Source organism: Salarias fasciatus, chromosome 9, assembly GCF_902148845.1.
Source record: "Salarias fasciatus chromosome 9, fSalaFa1.1, whole genome shotgun sequence".
Classification (NCBI taxonomy): domain Eukaryota; kingdom Metazoa; phylum Chordata; class Actinopteri; order Blenniiformes; family Blenniidae; genus Salarias; species Salarias fasciatus.
Window position 1 is genome coordinate 18,320,359 of NC_043753.1, and position 18,005 is coordinate 18,338,363.

Sequence of the window (18,005 nt, forward strand, 5' to 3'; positions counted from 1 at the left end):
ACATAATCATTTAATGTCAAAACAATGACTTTCTTTATAGAATAGAATATTCATACATTATTAATCCCAGGGGGACTTGTTCTAACAGTTCCATACAGAAAAAAACTCAATCGGCGCCATGCATCGGCGGTGTGAGCCCGTTATTGAAGGAGCTCCTCCGGTTGACCAGGACTTCATGGAGGGGTGAGAAACTGCTCAGTCTGGACCGGATCCTCCTCTCTGAGACCACCTGAACAGTCCATTTCCAGCCCCACCACGTCACTGGGCTTCCTAATGGGTTTGAGTCTGCAGGCGTCGATTGCATGGAGGACGGCTGTTGTTTGGCAAACAGAAAATACTCTAAATGTAATTGAACAGACGGCTTTATCCTTGCTTTTTGTCCTCCTGTTCAGTCACACGGTTCATGGTGTTCAAAACCGCAGGTCTACTCTGCTGTACAAACAACACGATATGTAAAATGTAGGTGAGGGTCTGTCGCGTTTCGGCCAGCAGCTACAAGACGAGTGTTTCTCCATTCGTAGCTGTCAAAAGTGTCAGTCCTCAACGTCAGTCGGTGACTGAACCTGCTCCCTCTTCTTCTTTTATTGAACTGAGAATGGAACTGGACACTACAGCAACTCAATATCTTAAGGTAGGAAACAGATTATGAGGAAATCAGAATATGGACGAGCCCCTCGAACGCCTCGCCAGCCACTGATAATGCTTTAATCAAAATAACAACTCCAGAAAGGAACCACATGCTGTGAGCTGAAGGCCCATAACCAAGTGGTTATACTTTGTGATTCTGTTCTTCATTGAATATTTTTTTAACAGCTTTCCACTTTTACTCCCAACATTTGAACACACTCCATTATACTTTGACAAGCCCGTGTCTCAAATGTGGATATTTTGAAATATTTTGACCTAAAACGTACTGAATATTGTACTAGAACACAGCATTCAGGTTTCTGTGCACTGCAGATGTCTGAAAATTCATTACTATTAATAGATGATAAAGGGTGAGGGTAGCAAATTTAAAAAAAAAAAAAGCATCATGTGCAAAACAATTAAGGAAAACATTTCTCTAAAAATATTTGCTGCAGTTTGAATTTTACTGTGTATGAGTGAACCGTGTGTCTTCAGAGCGTGATGGGAGCTGCGACCTCCTGTATATATATGAGTATTCGAAGTGGAACCACTACAACATCTCCATGACAACTTGGCATCATGATGAAGGCCAACACATGTTTCAGAAAACTGTCAGATTTTTCTTTTTCCTTGTCAGACTAAATAGAACTACACCGAGGAGTTTGTCCGCTTATCAGTTTATTACCGTTTTTGACTGAATTTGAAAGTCATCAGTGAGAATTATGGTGTCAAATTCCACATACGTACATCCAGTATATAATATAAATGGAGGATCGCCGAGGAGCGGGAGGCAGAGAGCAGACGAGGTGAGGCGGGAGCGATCCTGCCGGAGTCACGCTCCGGCTTCATTAGCTGTGATGTGCGCCGCGCTGCAGCGGCCATAACTCATCCTCCACGTCCGCACAACACCTCCAGGCTCATTAGAGACGGCCCCACCCAACGGGAGACGGCAGGTTAGCCAGCCAGAAGTGTGGCGCGGGAAAAAGTTCATCTTTCGGCGGGAACAAAGGGAATTCAGGGACGTTGGCAAGGATAGGACTGGGTGTCCTCGATCGCACAAAAAGTAGAAAAGGAGCGAGATCAATGTGTTGTCCAAATGAAAAACCTTATAAAAACTCCTTTAAAAAACGGATAAGATATCCAAAATGGATTTTTATATCAAAGTATTTCTTTCATTAGGATTTGGGAACATTTTGTAACTCGGCCTCAAAAGAGCATCGAGTAAGTAAAAATAGAAATACTTTGATCATCCTTAAGATGCATGTTGTGCCAAAGATTACTCAAAAGGCGAGTTTTTAAAAAAACCTTGAGTGTTGTTTATGTGACTGCCGCATTGGGAAGTTGGGTTCAGAACAGCTGCACAGAAATGCACTTTCATCTCTCCGAGAGCATCATCGGACTTGTGTTTCTACCTCAGCAAACGCAGCCCGACCGAAGAACGATATCAAAGGTCCCACATACATGAGGAGAGCAGATCAAAAGAGGCTGGTGAAGAAATATTTTACAGCTGAATCATTATTAAAAGGAATAAAAAGTGAAAACAGTGATGTTGGAGGTGTCAGAGTTCAGTTACTGGTGCGCAGCGACTGCGGACTGCAGATCAGCTTCTGCTGTTGTCTTGACCGACGTCTGCCCGATCGTCCGCAGGCGCCAAGGTAAAATAGCTAGCGTGCTGAAACTTGAGCACCTCGTTGCCCCAGCTGGTCCATCCAGGCTGGAGGCTCCTCGCAAACAGCTCCAAGCGCTTGGCCTCCGCTCCAACGTATGGTTTCAAGACTTCTGCGAAGAAAGCAAAGGAAGGGGGGGGGGGGAATGCTAAAGCAGATACAGAAGTATTTCATTTTTTTTTTAAACAAAAATAACAAAAAATAATAATAAAATGAATGTTTTAATGTGCTCAAAGTCTTCAGCGAGCACTTGGCTCGCTCCCCTGTAATAAGCGGAGGACAGAACTGGCAGCTGCCCAGCTCCTTCACACCGCGGCAGAGATTTTTCTGTGCGGAGACTGGCAGTGACCTTGGCTCTATAAGTGATGAAATTCCAGGAGAGGCACACCTGACAAGGTACATTTCACTTTCTCTGCCCTTCTGCTGCTCCGTCTCCCCTCTTGTGCCGCCCTGACGCCCATCTCGGCCAACACTCGGGGATTTAATGAGCTCAGAAGCCCGAACCCCAAAACAACATCCTTTTTTTTTTTTTTTTCTTAACGTGTGCATCGGCGAGACACGGCCATGGTGTGGAAAGGCCAAACACGCATCTCCTCCACTAATTCAGTCCCAACCGGTGAGTCAGCGCTCAGAGCTGAACAGAGAATAAAAGGTCTAATTGTCTCCTTAACTGTGAAATGGGACAGCAGATCAGACTCCTGTCAAGGAACACCAGAGCCGAAGGAAGGTGCTATTTAACGACTCTTTGGTCAAGTCTCAGCCTCACAGGCTCTTCAGATTCTCTCCAGGATCGTCCAAGTCAGAGCCAACTAATTAGGCTCCATCATCTCGGTTAAAGTACTGCGACCGAATTAAACAAGGTGGTTTTTCTTGATACACTCATCCAAATGAAACACTTCTGGATGTGTTTTTAATCTAATATCAACGCTTTCGCCACACTTAGGAACAACAGAGGAAACATTCACAGCACGCCATCGGTGTCAGAAGAGTTTAATCTAACTTAATTAGCAAACTTGTGAAGGGGCGTGTTAGCTCTTTTAAATTATAAATGTTTCGTCTATCCTTTCCAAAAGCTTTAAACAACTTTTATCTGTTGGCGTTTTTACATCAGTGTACATAGTCTTTAAAGGGACTTAAGGCAACTTTTCAAAATTTACCTCAGTGCTGCCGCGATAGGTGCTGCGGGGAACTGCAGCCACCAGCCAAGGCGGCACGGGAGCGCGCACAAACATTTTACAGAATGTCCGGCTTCACAGCGCTGCACCAGGGATGCTCATGCTGTTTACTACGTCGCGGATTACTGCAGGACCACAGCGCATATTATGTGATTTTTGTAAGCATCCATTTTCACTCCCAAATGCAGCTGAAGTTCCCTCCATGAATCAAACGCATATCCAATATTTATTCGGGTGCCTGCCCGGCTTCGGTCATATTTTTATTTTTTTTAATTTTTTTTTTGACTCACGAGATAACGCTGATAATAGAGCTGCGTTAAACGATTACTTTTGTAATCGATTAATCTAGGAAATAGTTATTCGATGCATTGATTAATCTAACGATTCATTTTTAAATCTGTCGCGGAGCTCCTCTCCGCCTCCGTGTTTATGCGGCGGGTCCCCGCGCGCTCCGCGGCCGGCACGGAGCGCGTCTCCGCCCGGTAGCAGAGATCCGGAGCTCTCCCGTCAGCCTCCGTGGGGCAGCTCCACTCGGCCCGTGGAAGCCGCGGCCTGCTTCACGCGCCTCCGTGGAGCAAGCCGCGGCGCGGCAGCTCCGGATCTCCGCTCCCGGGCGGAGACGCGCTCTGTGCCGGCCGCGGAGCGCGCGGGGACCCGCCGCATAACCACGGAGGCGCGTGAAGCAGGCCGCGGCTGCTGGAGCTCTCCCGTCGCCGCCGTGGAGCAGCTCCGGGCCGTTTACCCAATCGGCCCCCAACTCAGCAGGGAGCGCTGCTGAGACTGGCGGCCTGTGAGTGCTTTGTGACGGGGGAGGGGCTCACGCAGCACCCGCTGCTTGCTGAGAACAGCGGAGACGTCCTGTCACGTCTCCAGAGCAGCAGAAAAAGCCGCTAAATTTGTCGCTAGTTACTTTTGACATAAAAAAAAGTCGAAAAGAGGCTTTGGAAAGTGGCCAGATTTAGCGAGAAAGTCACCAAGTTGGCAACACTGCCCGCCCCTGATCCCAGCAGTGTTTGAGTCCGTGTCCACGGCGGCCATGTTCTTCCTGTTCGGCAGCGCGCATACAGCGTCAATTTACGTCACATCCCCACGATTGCGCGGGAAATTCGGACCCCGAACAGCAACAAATTATTTGGCACACAGCCTGTATAAGGCAACAGACAGATACGCGGATTGGCCTGTTATTTTAGGTTTTTAATGCTTCACGACCCATTAGCATTGAATAAAGTGGAAATGCATGTGTAGTTTTTCACAAATCTTGCCTTAAGTCCCTTTAATAACATGATTTTTTTCAGTAATACAAGTTAAAAAATTTTTGCATTTAATGCCTCACACGACATGTTTTAGGTGTGTCAAGCCATGCTTTAGTGCCGTTGTGCCGGTGTGTGTTTGGAAATAAGATTGAACATTGCAACACAACTAATAGTATCACCATGCAAAGCATCAACACACACACACACACTATCGATGTCTTCCCAGACTTGATATCCAGCACACGCCATGTAATACACAACAAAAGGTCGAGTTCTGGATTAACTCCCACAGAGTTGATTTCAACACTTTTTGTAGGTTAATTAACACTTTTTAAATAGTTAAGCGTTTAACACTGTTCCAGAGTTCCAACATTAACTCTATATAAACATAGTAAAATTATAACCAAGAAATTACCACCTACCTCCAGAGATCATGTTACAGAATATATGACACTAAATAATGTGCTAAAATTACACTTTTGGAGTTCAAATCAACTCAGAAACATTTAACCCTGAAACTTCAACACTCAGATTCTTATCTAATGACAAATAGCTAAAAGTAAAAGTGCCAATTCTTGACTTCAGTGAAAGGAAAAAAAGATCTTTTACAAAGCGTCTTCAACCTTGCAGATGTGGGAACCAGCATGAGCCCTGTTTTTTTTTTTACACTAGGTTTGGCAGCGTGGAAACACCAGATTCACCATGAGCAATGAAAGAACTTTTTTTTTAATTAAAAAAAAAAAGACTTTTGCTGGTTATGTTTAAAAAGAAATTATGAATTTCACTTAAAACTTTTATATTTTACATAAACAAGAATTCTTCTCATCACTTCATTATTGATTAATCTGTGTCACTCTTGAATTTTTCACCTTCTGCAGCTTTAGGACTGATAACTGTTGTCATCTGTCGCTTTGACTCTTTCACTGTAACTCGTCCTCATCAAGCTAAATACTGAAGTACGGTCTGAAGATCTTAAACTAATCTACTCCGTCCAGCAGTAAAGTACATGATGTGAACTTGAAGGAGGATTTAGGAGCAATTTAATTTCCACCAAACAAAACTGCAAATCTTGCAAAATAAGGTATTTATCAGATGATCCTGCTGAGTTAGCCGGTTTTTCTTTTAAATTACACACAGCAGGTGAACACAGCAACAATAAAAAAACGATATTGAGACAATTTTTCAATTAGTCTGCAGCAATTACATCATCTTTAGATCCTCCTGAAATGTGTGGTCCACGCCAGAGTTCAAGCACGACACAAGCAGCCTCTAGTGGCTGTGCTGAAACTTACAACCAACTGTGATTCAAACAAAGGATCGAGTCCTTTCTGGCTAAAAAAAACAAACGGCGGCTTCACCAAGGACGACCCAGAGAAAGGCCTTCTGCTTTAAAGCACCAAAACTTCATATTTCATCTGAGAATGATGATCTGGGTGAGGACCTTTGCGTCTGCTCCAGTGTGATGGAGTCCCCTATCCCCCCCCATAGCAACCAAGCATGTGACAGGAGTCCCATCTGAGAGCGAGGAGCCGCAGTGGGTCAGAGTTCACCGCCGCCGCGGTCTTGAGGGCTGCGGCTTCACGCCATCGTGGCTGCCCACTGGCTCGAGAAAACCTGACACGCTCAATATGGAGAAATGAATAAATAAATAAATAAATGTAGCCGCATACTAACAGGGATGATGGCTCGGAATGAAAGACAGAAACGTCACGACGGATGATGCCAAAGGTCTCGGGACTCATTTGGAATTTCCATCAGTTGCATCTATTCCTGGATCGAGGTAGCAGTTGCAAAAAAAAAAAAAAAAACCCCACAGAAGTAGAGACGAAAAGAAAAGCATTTCCTCCAGGTATTAAATCATCACCTGAAATAAATTGTTGCCATGTTTTATGACATCTCTGCAAGAGTTGTGTCAATACTTACCGCAGTTTACGCAAACAGATCCGACACACACTCAACACCAGCAGGGATTTTACACCATTTGCAGAAAAACAAATCATACTTACACGAGCTGCAGCAACACATGGTCGAACAGCAAATAAAGACCTAATCCTTCATAATGAATACAGCTGAGGTTCTGTTCATTGTGTTAGAAACAAAAGAAAATGTGTGCATTATGAGCAAACTATCAAAGAAACTCCACAGCAACAAAGTATCTAGAATAAATATGCCATTTCTCATTAAAGCTGCGGTGAGGCTTTGGCATGAGAAAGAGTCATATATACTGAATTACATGATCTGCATCTTAATCTGCTTAACCTACACCGCTCTGCCATGGCAGCGTTATGATCTGAATCAGTGTATCCTGTTTCTGCGCTGCTGAAAGGGCACCAACAAACACTGGCTGTGTTTCGCTCTCCATACTGCACAATAAATCGCCTTCCCCCTGAGAGCAAGCGAAATGACGTCAAGACTCTCTTATTCATCGTCCCTGCATATTCATTGTCAAGGTCTTGCACTGATTCAAGTAGCGGAGTGGATGCTGGGAGCCGAGGTTTGCTCAACCGCGTTCGGTTCAAGCAGCACAAAATCTGACATCTGAGCAAGTCTGGTCTCCACTCTGACAAGTTAAACCCATCGTGAGAGGAGGATTTATCTCCTGGTGTTATAAAGAGAAACAGAGATGCCACATGTTTCTCTTAAAAGAAAATCTTTCAAATGTGTGACATCCAGAGCTTAAATAAGCCAACATTTTTATTGATACATGACTACTTCAGTGCTGTTTAATGTTGTATTAAAACATATCAGATCAATGAACTGTCATATTCCATAAAATCACAGTAAAGCAGCTAAAACCACCATTCATACCAACTTCAGAAACTGCACCACTGTGATGTCTTTGACAGCAGACTGAGACCATTTCAAGGTTGTCAGCCAAACTTTGACAAGATAACAGTCAGCAGTGTTGCAGCACTGCCCTCTGCTGGCAGATCGAAATACTGCCCTCACCGTTTACCTGACAGTGAAGGCTTCTGGGAGTGCAGGGCCGATGGGACGCTGATGATCAGACGCTGATCCTCCACCGGCACCTCGGACGTCCCCGGTTGGCTGCAAACAGTCGGGTTTAAAGAGTCAGAAGATCCAGTCAAATGCATGATTGTACATGAACAGCCACACTGAAATGCTTCTGCAACAACTCCAGCAACTGTACATTTAAAAAAAAACTGTGATAAATGTCTGGTAATTGTTTGTAACACACATGTTTGAATGTCAAACATAATATTTGACCAAATCAGACCTCGCTCTAGTCCTTTATTTGGTTCCTTCATGATCGATTTTCTTGAAAATGATTGAAAACATTTTCAGGATGCACGTGGAGGAATTAAACATTCCCTACCCTGCTGTGGTGTCTGCAGAGGAGCGATACCGGCCCAGCACCAGCACTTCGTACGGCTTCTTGTGCTGTGAATCCAGTGGAAACACAAACTGTCCGGACGTGGTGACCTGAGGGGAGCAAAGAGCCGACCTGTGAAAAATCTGAAATGACCCCGGCAGGAGAGACTTCTGAAAGTCCTCGAGAGGCGCCGGGCTCTGCACCTTGACCCAGAACCACTCCGCCAACACCTCCACGCCCCAGTGTGGGTACAGCTCGTCGCGGACGAACCGCCGGTGGCTGGGCCGGTTCGTCACCCAGGTGACCACTAAACAGCTGGGAGACGCCAGGAGCGGCACCGGAAGCCGCTTCAGCTGGGACGACGGCAGCGAGCTGTACCTTCAGGGGGAAAAACGCATTTGATCAGCATTAATACAACAAAACGATCCCTCAGGGGGAGAGACGCACTCTGCTAAACAGAAGAGGATGAAATGAATCTCTCTGATTAAACTAATCAAACACCATTAAATCATATCTTAAAAACTAAATACTGGCCTCTCTTACACATTCAGAGTGAAACTCTACAAATTACCATCCTTAAACTGAAAACACTATTCTGAGCAGTAATAAAGACAGAGACACAAGAATCAAAATATCACATGAAGTCGACCGACGCTGTTCAACGTGTGACTCAGAAATCGGAACATGTGTACCGGAAGTAAAGTGTTTCAGGGAATTTGTTCATATAGCAAGGAACACCGTGCTCTGTCTTTGAGCCTTTACTGATAAACGTAGACACTCCCTACGGAAAAAAACTGATCAACACCCTACTTGATAAAATCAAAGGATTGATTAAGATAAGGCAGCTAGTCGTTAGATAACCAGGAGAAAATCCCACAGGCACAGGGTACGAGTCTGTGTGGTTTTCCGTCTCTATATGTTGGCCCTGAGATGGCGACCTGTCCAGCAAGTGGCTGGGACTGGCTCCGGCACTCCGTGAGCCTGAACTGGATAACCAGTACAGGAAAATGAACAGTCTACTATAGATTACCTGCGGCTCCGTTTCACGGACTTGTTTTCCCAAGGAGGATCCATAACAATGAGGTCGAACGTCACTCCGTCTGGGTGTGAAAAACTACCTCAGGTGAATCGAGACAAACATGCTGACACTGGCATTCATAACAACTGACACTGAGTCATGCTTGAACTAACAGGTTAACAACCACATGTTTATTGCTTTGAAAGATTGATCTGTCATTTCAGGTGTAGATCTCATATGATCTTTAGATTATTTTTTATTAATTATTTGTGTTTTACTCACATTGAACTAGTGGTTGTATTCTTGTGAAATCAGAGAGCAGGAAGGCCGTGTGAGGAGGTATAACATACTCCTCTCCCATGAGCGTGACCACCGAAGCCCAGGCTGCCCGGTTCTCCGTCACACGGGAGAACAGGTCGACGTGCGACGTGCAGCCGTCCTCAGCGACGAGCGGCTGAGCGGCGGCCCACTCCTCGGCATCCGCCACAGGAAGTTCTTTAGCCATTCCGCAGAGCGCCGCGAGGCCGCACTCCCGGGAGGGAGGAGGCTCCGTCGGCGGCTCCGTGTCTCCAGTCAGGTAACCCAGCGACCGGGCCGACTCCACCAAGGAACTGGCTCCTTCCAGAATAACAGGCCTGATCTGCAGGAGAAGCAGCAGAACAGATGCTGTTCAGATTGGTTTTTTTTCATGTTTTCTCATCTGTTGTGGCTGATCTTTCGAAAGAAAGAGCTGCTAAAAAGCAATTTCAGGTGATTACAGAACTTCCAATAACTTTCTGAATGTCTGTTTTCCTCCCACAGCCCCTCGCTCTGACCTCATCCGACCAGTGGCGTCCTGAATCCACGTACAAACACCCACTTGTTTCCTCGCTCCAAACCTCCCATTCATCACACTGACAGGAGCGGCTAGCGTTTATTGACTGGGGCTGAATTCTTTACTCATCAACAAACTCAGTATTCAAATTAGATACTGAAGGAAAACGTTTACTATGTTAAATGAGCGGCGGCGTTAAAAGGCTTGTTCTGAGATAACTAGGAGTAAATTCACTAGATCAGCTTATCAGAGACCGGATGTGACTGACGCAATGCGTTCAGGCATCTCCACCTGTTTTTAGTGCTCGTTGTTTTTCTGTTTTCTTCTGTTTGTTGTTCTTTTTTATGGACCCGAGTGTCTGCAATAAAGATTGGTAGACAGATTGACTTGCATCTCCTCTTTCTCTTTTGTTTCTGCAGAACTCAGAGTCCTGCTTCCTCTTGATCCCGTACAAATGGAGAAAATGATCATGCCACCATAAATTAAAAAAGCGTGTGCAGTATGCGGACATTATGGGCAGATAGGCCATCAAATCACAGTAAAATCAATTAAAAAAAAAAATGAAAGTTTGTCACTGGATGGACGGATGGATGGATGATTAAACCTACCTTCTCATGAAAGATTTGAGAATCAATTTCACCGTGGTTGAGTTCGCTGTGCTTTCGTTTCCTTTTCTGAAAATCAAAGTGATATCGAAGAATCAAATACAGCAAAAGAAAATATGTATACAATCAAGTACTAAACAATCCAGACGAGGCAGAGAATGGAACTGGTGTACGCAGCAAAGCTGTTTATAATAAGCCGAGACAGTCTTTTCTGTTAGAATGAACACAAACTAGTAGAACAAAGAAAAAAAAACAAAGTGGAAAGTACACAACTTTAAAAGAAGCTAAAGATCATTCTTGATGCACTTTTTTAGTATATCCAATTTGCCAAGTGTTTTAAAAACATTTTTTTACATATATACAGCAAGATAAGACTTGGTATGCAAAGGTATTAGTTAGTCAGCTACTTCATGTTGGCATGTCACAAAGCAAATAAACATGAGGAAAACTGAGCTGTGGGTCAAGAAAGGTTCAATCCCTGAATGCTGACTGAGAGGGGGAGGATGTGCAACACTGCCGATCGAAATTACAGCTGCTTTCACCAAAAACATGGTAATAGTACAATACTAGCAATGTACCAAAACCTCATGTTTGAGTGTGAGCCCAAAGGATTTTATTTCAGATTGTAGCTTTTAAAAATAAACTAAGGATTTTGAAACTGCATCATTTCATTGCAAAACCTGTATGATCTATCAATACATCATAACACGAAGAGTGTTATGCTCTGGACAATTCTATCAGAAGAGATGTTCTTGTAATGCCAGCTATAAACCGGGGAATTCACACCTGGGAGCTGAACAGTATTGCCAAGTTACCAGAACTCGCCTGTGATTGGACTCGAGCGTCCCTGAACGCACCATGCTTTGTTTACCTTTGTGGGTTTGACTGTTTCCCGCGACATGTCCGCGTTTCCGCCCCCCTCGGCGGCATTCGCGCTGAAATGACTCTTTGAAACTTGAAAACACTTAAATCGACATTTCACGCGTGACTTCTGTGCACCTCTCCATCGGACGCACGGCGAATACGCTCCGTCGAGGAGCGGCCGTGCGTCCAAAACGCAGCCTCGGTCGCTCTGAAGCGCCACAGCCATCCCGGCGATGCGTTCAGGTTCGGTCCCGGCAGTAATAGGCCAGCTGAGGGCGGTCGAAACAACGCCGATTCCTGGGAAACGAAAGTAGAAAGTAGACGAAGCTCTGCCTCCTGGCGCCTTGGGGGCGGAAGCGGAGGAAGCGGGTCCAGAGCCGCGCGGGCTGAAAGACACTGCGGGAGCTCAATAACCTTTCCCGGAGAAACGGGGGAGCCTGGAACTCTGCAGCGATGCAGAGATTTGACTCTCAGCGTCCCGCTGCAAGCCGCAGGAGGGTCCATGTGTACGACCACCGCTCCGAGGGACGCACGAGCCAGCCGAAGCTGCTGGACACAAGCGGACTGGACATCAATGAGTTCCGTCGACTTCTTCGCCGGGTAGTGTTGCTTCACTAAACTTCAGTCTTTCTCATGTTTGGCTGGCAGCTAATTTAACTTAAAGCAAAGTGAAAACTGAAAAGTAGTTGTATACAGAAGACTGGTTTGAAAAAAAGAAACATGAATAAATGTTCCTAAACGAGAATATTTAACCAGTATAGGGCAGTATAGTATAGTCAACAGCGTAGTTTCTTGCAAACAGTACTGGTATTTACAAGGAGCACCTGAAGGCGGCATGTGATACAACTTTGCTTTGCAATTTTTTTTTTAATTTTCAAACAACTTGGCCTAACAAATGAGAAAAATGCAAAATAACAAGATGGATTGCAAACTTACAAACAAACAAAAAATAGGGATAACAGAAAAAAGAATTGTTTTCAATACTGCTTCGTAACGTTAATGCAAATGTATTTTAATAGCTTTGAGAGCTATGATTTTTTTTTCTTTAGGTGCCAAATGTCCCCTTTTTAATTTGAATGGGACATGTGGTCAACATGAAAGCTTTTTCATAGGCAGGACCAGAGAAATTATTGTTAAACTGCAATAGAATAGCAAATTATTATTTTAATTATTTGTGAGAGTTTTAGAATGTTTTATAGTTGAAGAATATGTGACAATTTTAGAATGTGCAATACACTAATGTTTGTCAATAAACCTGTTGATTGTTACTTATTTTTTTTGGTTTTTTTTTCTGTTCTTTGTTGTGTGTGCATCCATCTGCATCTGAAATGACAAAAGGCTTTTGAAACCTGATCAGCTGTGTAAACATAAAGTGAATTTACAGGATGTTGCTTCCAGGAAATGAAGAACATAAGCTCAGTTCATAGAGACTCAGTTCATACACTAATGGACACATTTCTGAAAATGTCAGCTTGAAACGTCAGGAGATGTATGGGATCTTTCAAAGGATAATTTAATCGCATAAGAAGCCGCACCCAAGTTTCTTTTAATGAGCATTCCTGACAGTCTTGACAATACCTCTTCAAACTGTCATAAGATTGAAAGATTGCTCCACTTGACAAGAGATAGTCGTGCCTAATTTTTCAGTGTATTTTAATATGGTTTGACAGCTGCATCACTATCACACGTCAATAGAAAATCACATTGACATACAGGGCATGCAGTACTTGTTCACTGCTGATCTGGACTCAGGGAACAGCCGAGGTGTTGGATCTTTCATTACGCTCTACCTTTTGATTAATAGCATGCCACGACTTGTGGTTTTACAGTGGGTGTAGCACCTTGACAAAGTGAGTCATTGTTCGATCCTGATGGCGGTTTGATTTCTTCAGCACTGAACCCCAAGTTACTCTCCATTTTGAGCTCCACTGCAGAGCAGAAATTATGCATTAGCGTATGAATGTGTGTGTGAAAGGGTGAATGTGACAGATCATCGAGACAGCTGTAAAATGCACTGTATGAATTATTTCCATTTGCAATAATGTCTCAGTGTTGACTGGCTTCGGGTAGCTTGTTCTGACCAAAAGTACAAAACACAAACACTGATCTAAGATAATAGAAGGCTTTTGATGTTTCACTTCATTTTCTGACAGTTTTGGACAAAGAATAACACTATTTTTTTTTCCTATCTTTTTTTTGTTTGAACAGGAATTTTCACTCAATGGAAACGAGTCGTATGAATTGTTCACGACTGACAGGATTATCGTGGATTTTGACAAATTTAGTAAGTACATCTAATCTTTATAGAATAGAAAGGACTTTATTAATCCCAGAAGGATATTCTTACAGCGTTGCGCCACACAGAAGTTAATATAATAAATGGATGTTAAATTTCAAGATATCCAAAAGGTCAGAATAAACATTAAACAAGGAATATTGTGCACAGGAATGAAGGATCTCCTTTGACACTCTGTACTGCACTTTAGTGTTGTGTGTCTGTAATTGAAAATACTGGTAGATACTGAAAACACTGAAGAAACCTGACCTGGGTAAGACTGTCATGGCTAATTTCAGACCCCATCTCCAAGCTCTGTTTTATGTTTAAAATCTTTGAGAATGTTCGTCTACCTGCAGCTGATGAGCTACCTGGACAATCACAACATCCTCGGGGGAATTCCAGTCCAGACAGGCTGTCCATTTTCCTCTTAAAAACACATTTTTTAATTCCTTGACTTTTATCCCAGCCTGAGACCCTGCTCCTGTTTTACTGTTTTATCAATGTCTTTTATTGTTTTTCCTTGAATTTTTTTATCTTGTACTTTGTTTTTATGACTAAGTGCAGAACTTTGTGCCTACTGTAGTCGTTTTAAAGTGCAATAATTTTCAACTGATTTTGCAAATGACGGCACCGTTTTGACTCCGTCAAGCTGCAATTTACAAAGGTATACAGAATAATAAAAAGATTCATAAAAAAAAGTAGGAGCTGCAACTCGAGGGTGAGTTGTGAGGCACGATCTTCTGTGCCTCGGGAGCAATCGGTTTTTTTTTCTATCACACGGATTGTTTCTTTTCTTTTTCTTTACTATTTTAGATGAGATTAAGGATGGCGCCACGCTCTACTTGATGCAAAGCAAGCACCAGCAGCTGCCGGGGGCAACAGTGGAGCCCATCTCCTTCACGCCTCACTACCACACGCTGACCGAGGCCGGCACGTACGAGTACCACGCCAGTGAGGGGAGCAAGGCATTACGTAAGTACTTGAATGATCAATCGAATGTACTACGATTAAAAAAGTCATACAGCTCACTGACAGCTTTTCACTTTTTCTCTCTTTTTTTTCCAGCGTTTGCTCTTGCCGAGCTGATTGACAACGCCCTTTCTGCCACATCTAAGAACATCGGCGCGAGGACAATCGAGATACGAATGGTTCGGTCTGCTGTTTGTTAAATGTGAAACCTGCCAGCAGTGAATGTCTGCCTTATTCCAGCATCTCTCTCCTAGATGTTCGATGGAAGTATTGGGAAGCCTGCTCTGATCGTCATGGATAACGGGTGCGGGATGACGTCCACGAAGCTTAAAAACTGGGCCGTGTACAAGTTGTCCAAATTTACAAGAGACGACGGCGCCTTTTCAAGGTTGGTCCTTTCAAGACCTCATATATATTCATTGTGTGTGTTCTTAATGAAGTTAATCGCAGTGAAATGGTTGGATCATGGAGATTTTCTTGCTCGTCTTCTCACCACAGTGAGCGGGAGCGGTACGCTAGGCCCGATCCCGTACGACGCAGTCTCAACAGCGACATATCCTACTTTGGAGTTGGTGGAAAACAGGCCATTTTTTTCATTGGCAACTCAGTCAGGGTGAGTTAAGCTTTCATTGGTTGCTGTTACAACATCACCACCACGTTGTATCCGGCACAAAAAAAAAAAAAAAAGTTTCTGTCAACAAGCATCTGTTGTCCTTCATCATCAGATGATCACCAGACCTGCAGACTCTCCGGACGTTCACGAGCTGGTTCTATCAGAAGAGGAATTCAAGAGAAGAGAGGCAAACAAAGAGGAAATATTCAGCGGTTTCATTAAAAACAGACGGGTAAATACTCCTTTTTTTTTGAAACATTGATGTAGATCCGATACTCTGATTTCATCTTTCCTGTGTCGTTCTCCATCGCAGCCCGGAGAGTCCTCCCAGCATGACGAGCGCTTCCTTCAGAACCTCATCGCCGAGGAGCGTGGGAAGGAGAGCTTCACGGCCGTCGTCATCACAGGACTGCGGGACGAGCACATCGCCGTCATGAAGAACGAGTTCGGCGCGCTGACCAGAGAGCTGGCGTGAGTCCAAACGTTCCACATTCTATTCAAAGTCTCCACACCAACAAAATTTGCTGTTTTTATTGGTTTTATGTTGAAAGATGCTCCGTCTTTCCTTCAGGCACATATATCACTATTACATTCATGGGTCCAATGGAAATAACCTGAAATTCCCAGATCAGAACAATCAAATCGACATTCAGGTGAGGCGGCTGTTCTGTGATTCATTTTCTTTTTTTTTTCTGCTTTTAGTTGCACGCGGCCTCAAAGCCACTTTCCTCTCTCTCAATCAGGTAACTCTGCGGGAGAAACCTCCAAAGATTCCTCGTGCGATAAACCTGAGAGAGGTGGACGATGACATGCAGACTCTGTACATCAACAGTGCTGCGGACACGTTCGAGTTCACGGCCTCTTCGCTTCACGGCGACGCAAACCTGGAGGGAATCATCCGATATCATCCCTTCCTCTATGATAAGGAGACTTACCCTCAAGAGCCCAGTGCGGAGCAAGGTCATTCAAGCTCTCCACGCCACGCATAAACCTAACCACATCTCACAGTGTCAGGTTTTAATGGACATCGTGTTTTGGCCTTATTTTTTTCCAATCAGCTTCAGCTCTTGATGAAGATGATCTCCAGAATCGAGGGAGAGGAAAGAAAGCGATCTTTGAATGTTTCTGGAACGGACGCCTCATACCCTCCACCACAGTGTCTGAGTAAATCCTTTAAAATAAGTGCTTTCTGCAATACAACTTGTTTTCTTATGCTAAAATAAAATTCCACTAAATTGGCAGTAACCTGCTTGCGGTTTGTCCCCAGTTGTTTCAGTGGAGTCACATTGTGCATCTTGAGTTTCATCATTGCTAATATAGTCCATTGGTTGACAGATGCAGATGGTTATCAGTAGTTTTCTGATGGGCTGAACCATCTATCAGCTGCTTTTCAACAATTTCGGAAACTATCTGTCGGTGCTGGAGAAACGCTCACGTAGTTTGCAGTTAATAAATCCTGTTTTCCAGACCAGAGGTGAACGTTTTCACAATGACAAGCTTTTCGTTTGAATTTTCTTGTCTATTTTGACTTGCTGCAGGTTTGACTGGTGCTCTCGGTCCAGTAAACGATCCGACGAGCCGCCTGCAGAATGCTATAATCGGCTTTCGGGGGTGCTTTTCACTGACGATGGATTCAAAGTGACCCAGAATAAGCTGACCTTCATGGACCTGGAGCTGAAATTGAAGGAAAAGGATGTGATTTTCAGACTGGTTTCCCAAAGACAGGTAATCTTTTGCATTATCTAAACTTCACCATGATTCTCCTATTGATTGGATGCATTTATATTTGAAATTGGGATTTTTACACATACAAAAAGCAGCATAACTGTGAGAAGGGTATATATTTTCCTTCATTTAGTTTTCAGGATTTGTCAGAGGAGATTAGATATATAGTAGTTTAAATCCACTCTTATTGCTGCATCTGGATTTGATTTTCGTTGAGTATTTATTTGTCCCGTGTCTCTTCAAAATTCATTTTCTTAAACTAAAAATTGAATTCATTCATAAAGCATCCTTTTCTTTTACATTTTCCGTAGAACACAGCGAGACGAGGCGACATCAAGAGGGAATTCAGTCAGTGGCTTTTAAACTGCCACACGCTTTATGACAAGCAAGTGAAGTTTATTGGCTTAAAGGACACGTTCGAGCGGGATGACCCTAAAAAGAAAATGACGGAGCACTGGACGGCCTTCTCCGCCATCGAATGGGACGGCAGAAGATTCAGAGCAGGCGAGCGTGTGAGCATTTTTCTTTCCAAGCACGGTGCCAACGCTGCCTGCGTTTTTGCATTTGTCCCTGAATAATTTGTCTTCTTGCAGGTGAGATCTTGCAGAACAAACCCGAGCTATTACGGTACTGTGGCTGATTTCTTGCTGTGTGGAAAATACAGTGGCGATGTTTTTGGCGCCGGAGGACGTGTGAAAATCACCCGTGTAAGGAAAAATCATGAACCGAAAATTATAGCCAATTCATTTATATTAGTCTCGTAAGACACACAAAACTGTAAATTTAGATTAATATTAAATTAAAGATTTAAAGATTTTGCCGTTCTTGATACAGAAGAAGGTTGACATTACATTAATAAAGTCTCGGCAGTATAAAGGCAATCCGTTTGACTTGTTGCTCTGACTGCATCGTGAACGTCTTCATGATGAACCGCACACTCTGATAAACCAGTGATACTAACTCCGTCTTAGATACTTTGAGACTATCTTATCTCAAAAGCTGCAATACAGAAATACATATAATTAGATGCATCTTATTTTCCTAATGCTTTTACTGGTTTTTA

The 18,005-nt window shown here is 43.7% G+C and overlaps 2 protein-coding genes across 3 annotated transcripts in view; one reads left to right on the forward strand and one right to left on the reverse strand.

The window, feature by feature from the left end:
• On the reverse strand, window positions 1-11,717 carry mettl4 (methyltransferase 4, N6-adenosine). The gene is made up of 8 exons (XM_030099569.1): window positions 11,365-11,717; window positions 10,497-10,562; window positions 9,357-9,714; window positions 9,087-9,156; window positions 8,260-8,434; window positions 8,060-8,166; window positions 7,679-7,770; window positions 1-2,406 (listed from the first exon to the last, which is right to left on the reverse strand). Exons 1-8 carry the CDS (start codon window positions 11,581-11,583, stop codon window positions 2,228-2,230), a joined length of 1,266 nt encoding a protein of 421 aa, XP_029955429.1. The 5' UTR covers window positions 11,584-11,717; the 3' UTR covers window positions 1-2,227.
• smchd1 (structural maintenance of chromosomes flexible hinge domain containing 1) overlaps window positions 11,571-18,005 on the forward strand; it is a 17,524-nt gene continuing 11,089 nt past the window's right edge. For both annotated transcript variants that reach the window (XR_003932054.1, XM_030099565.1), the window contains exons 1-14: window positions 11,571-11,957; window positions 13,566-13,641; window positions 14,449-14,607; window positions 14,701-14,783; window positions 14,859-14,992; window positions 15,103-15,217; window positions 15,330-15,449; window positions 15,531-15,688; window positions 15,789-15,870; window positions 15,961-16,177; window positions 16,276-16,381; window positions 16,756-16,942; window positions 17,254-17,454; window positions 17,536-17,649. Coding sequence is in view for 1 of the 2 variants with exons in the window: in XM_030099565.1 (XP_029955425.1) it covers window positions 11,811-11,957; window positions 13,566-13,641; window positions 14,449-14,607; window positions 14,701-14,783; window positions 14,859-14,992; window positions 15,103-15,217; window positions 15,330-15,449; window positions 15,531-15,688; window positions 15,789-15,870; window positions 15,961-16,177; window positions 16,276-16,381; window positions 16,756-16,942; window positions 17,254-17,454; window positions 17,536-17,649 (1,899 nt within the window). In the remaining variant the exon portion in view is untranslated. The remainder of the gene's footprint in view (window positions 11,958-13,565; window positions 13,642-14,448; window positions 14,608-14,700; window positions 14,784-14,858; window positions 14,993-15,102; window positions 15,218-15,329; window positions 15,450-15,530; window positions 15,689-15,788; window positions 15,871-15,960; window positions 16,178-16,275; window positions 16,382-16,755; window positions 16,943-17,253; window positions 17,455-17,535; window positions 17,650-18,005) is intronic.

What these genes read in the sequence shown, in the direction of transcription:
- mettl4 (XM_030099569.1), bottom strand. Translation starts at nt 11,583, where the DNA reads ATGGCTGTGGCGCTTCAGAGCGACCGAGGCTGCGTTTTGGACGCACGG. An exon ending in CGGAGTGGTTCTGGGTCAAG is followed by an intron (nt 8,167 to 8,259) that starts GTGCAGAGCCCG and finishes TGCTCCCCTCAG; the next exon opens with GTCACCACGTCCGGACAGTT. An exon ending in TCTGCAGACACCACAGCAGG is followed by an intron (nt 7,771 to 8,059) that starts GTAGGGAATGTT and finishes GACTGTTTGCAG; the next exon opens with CCAACCGGGGACGTCCGAGG.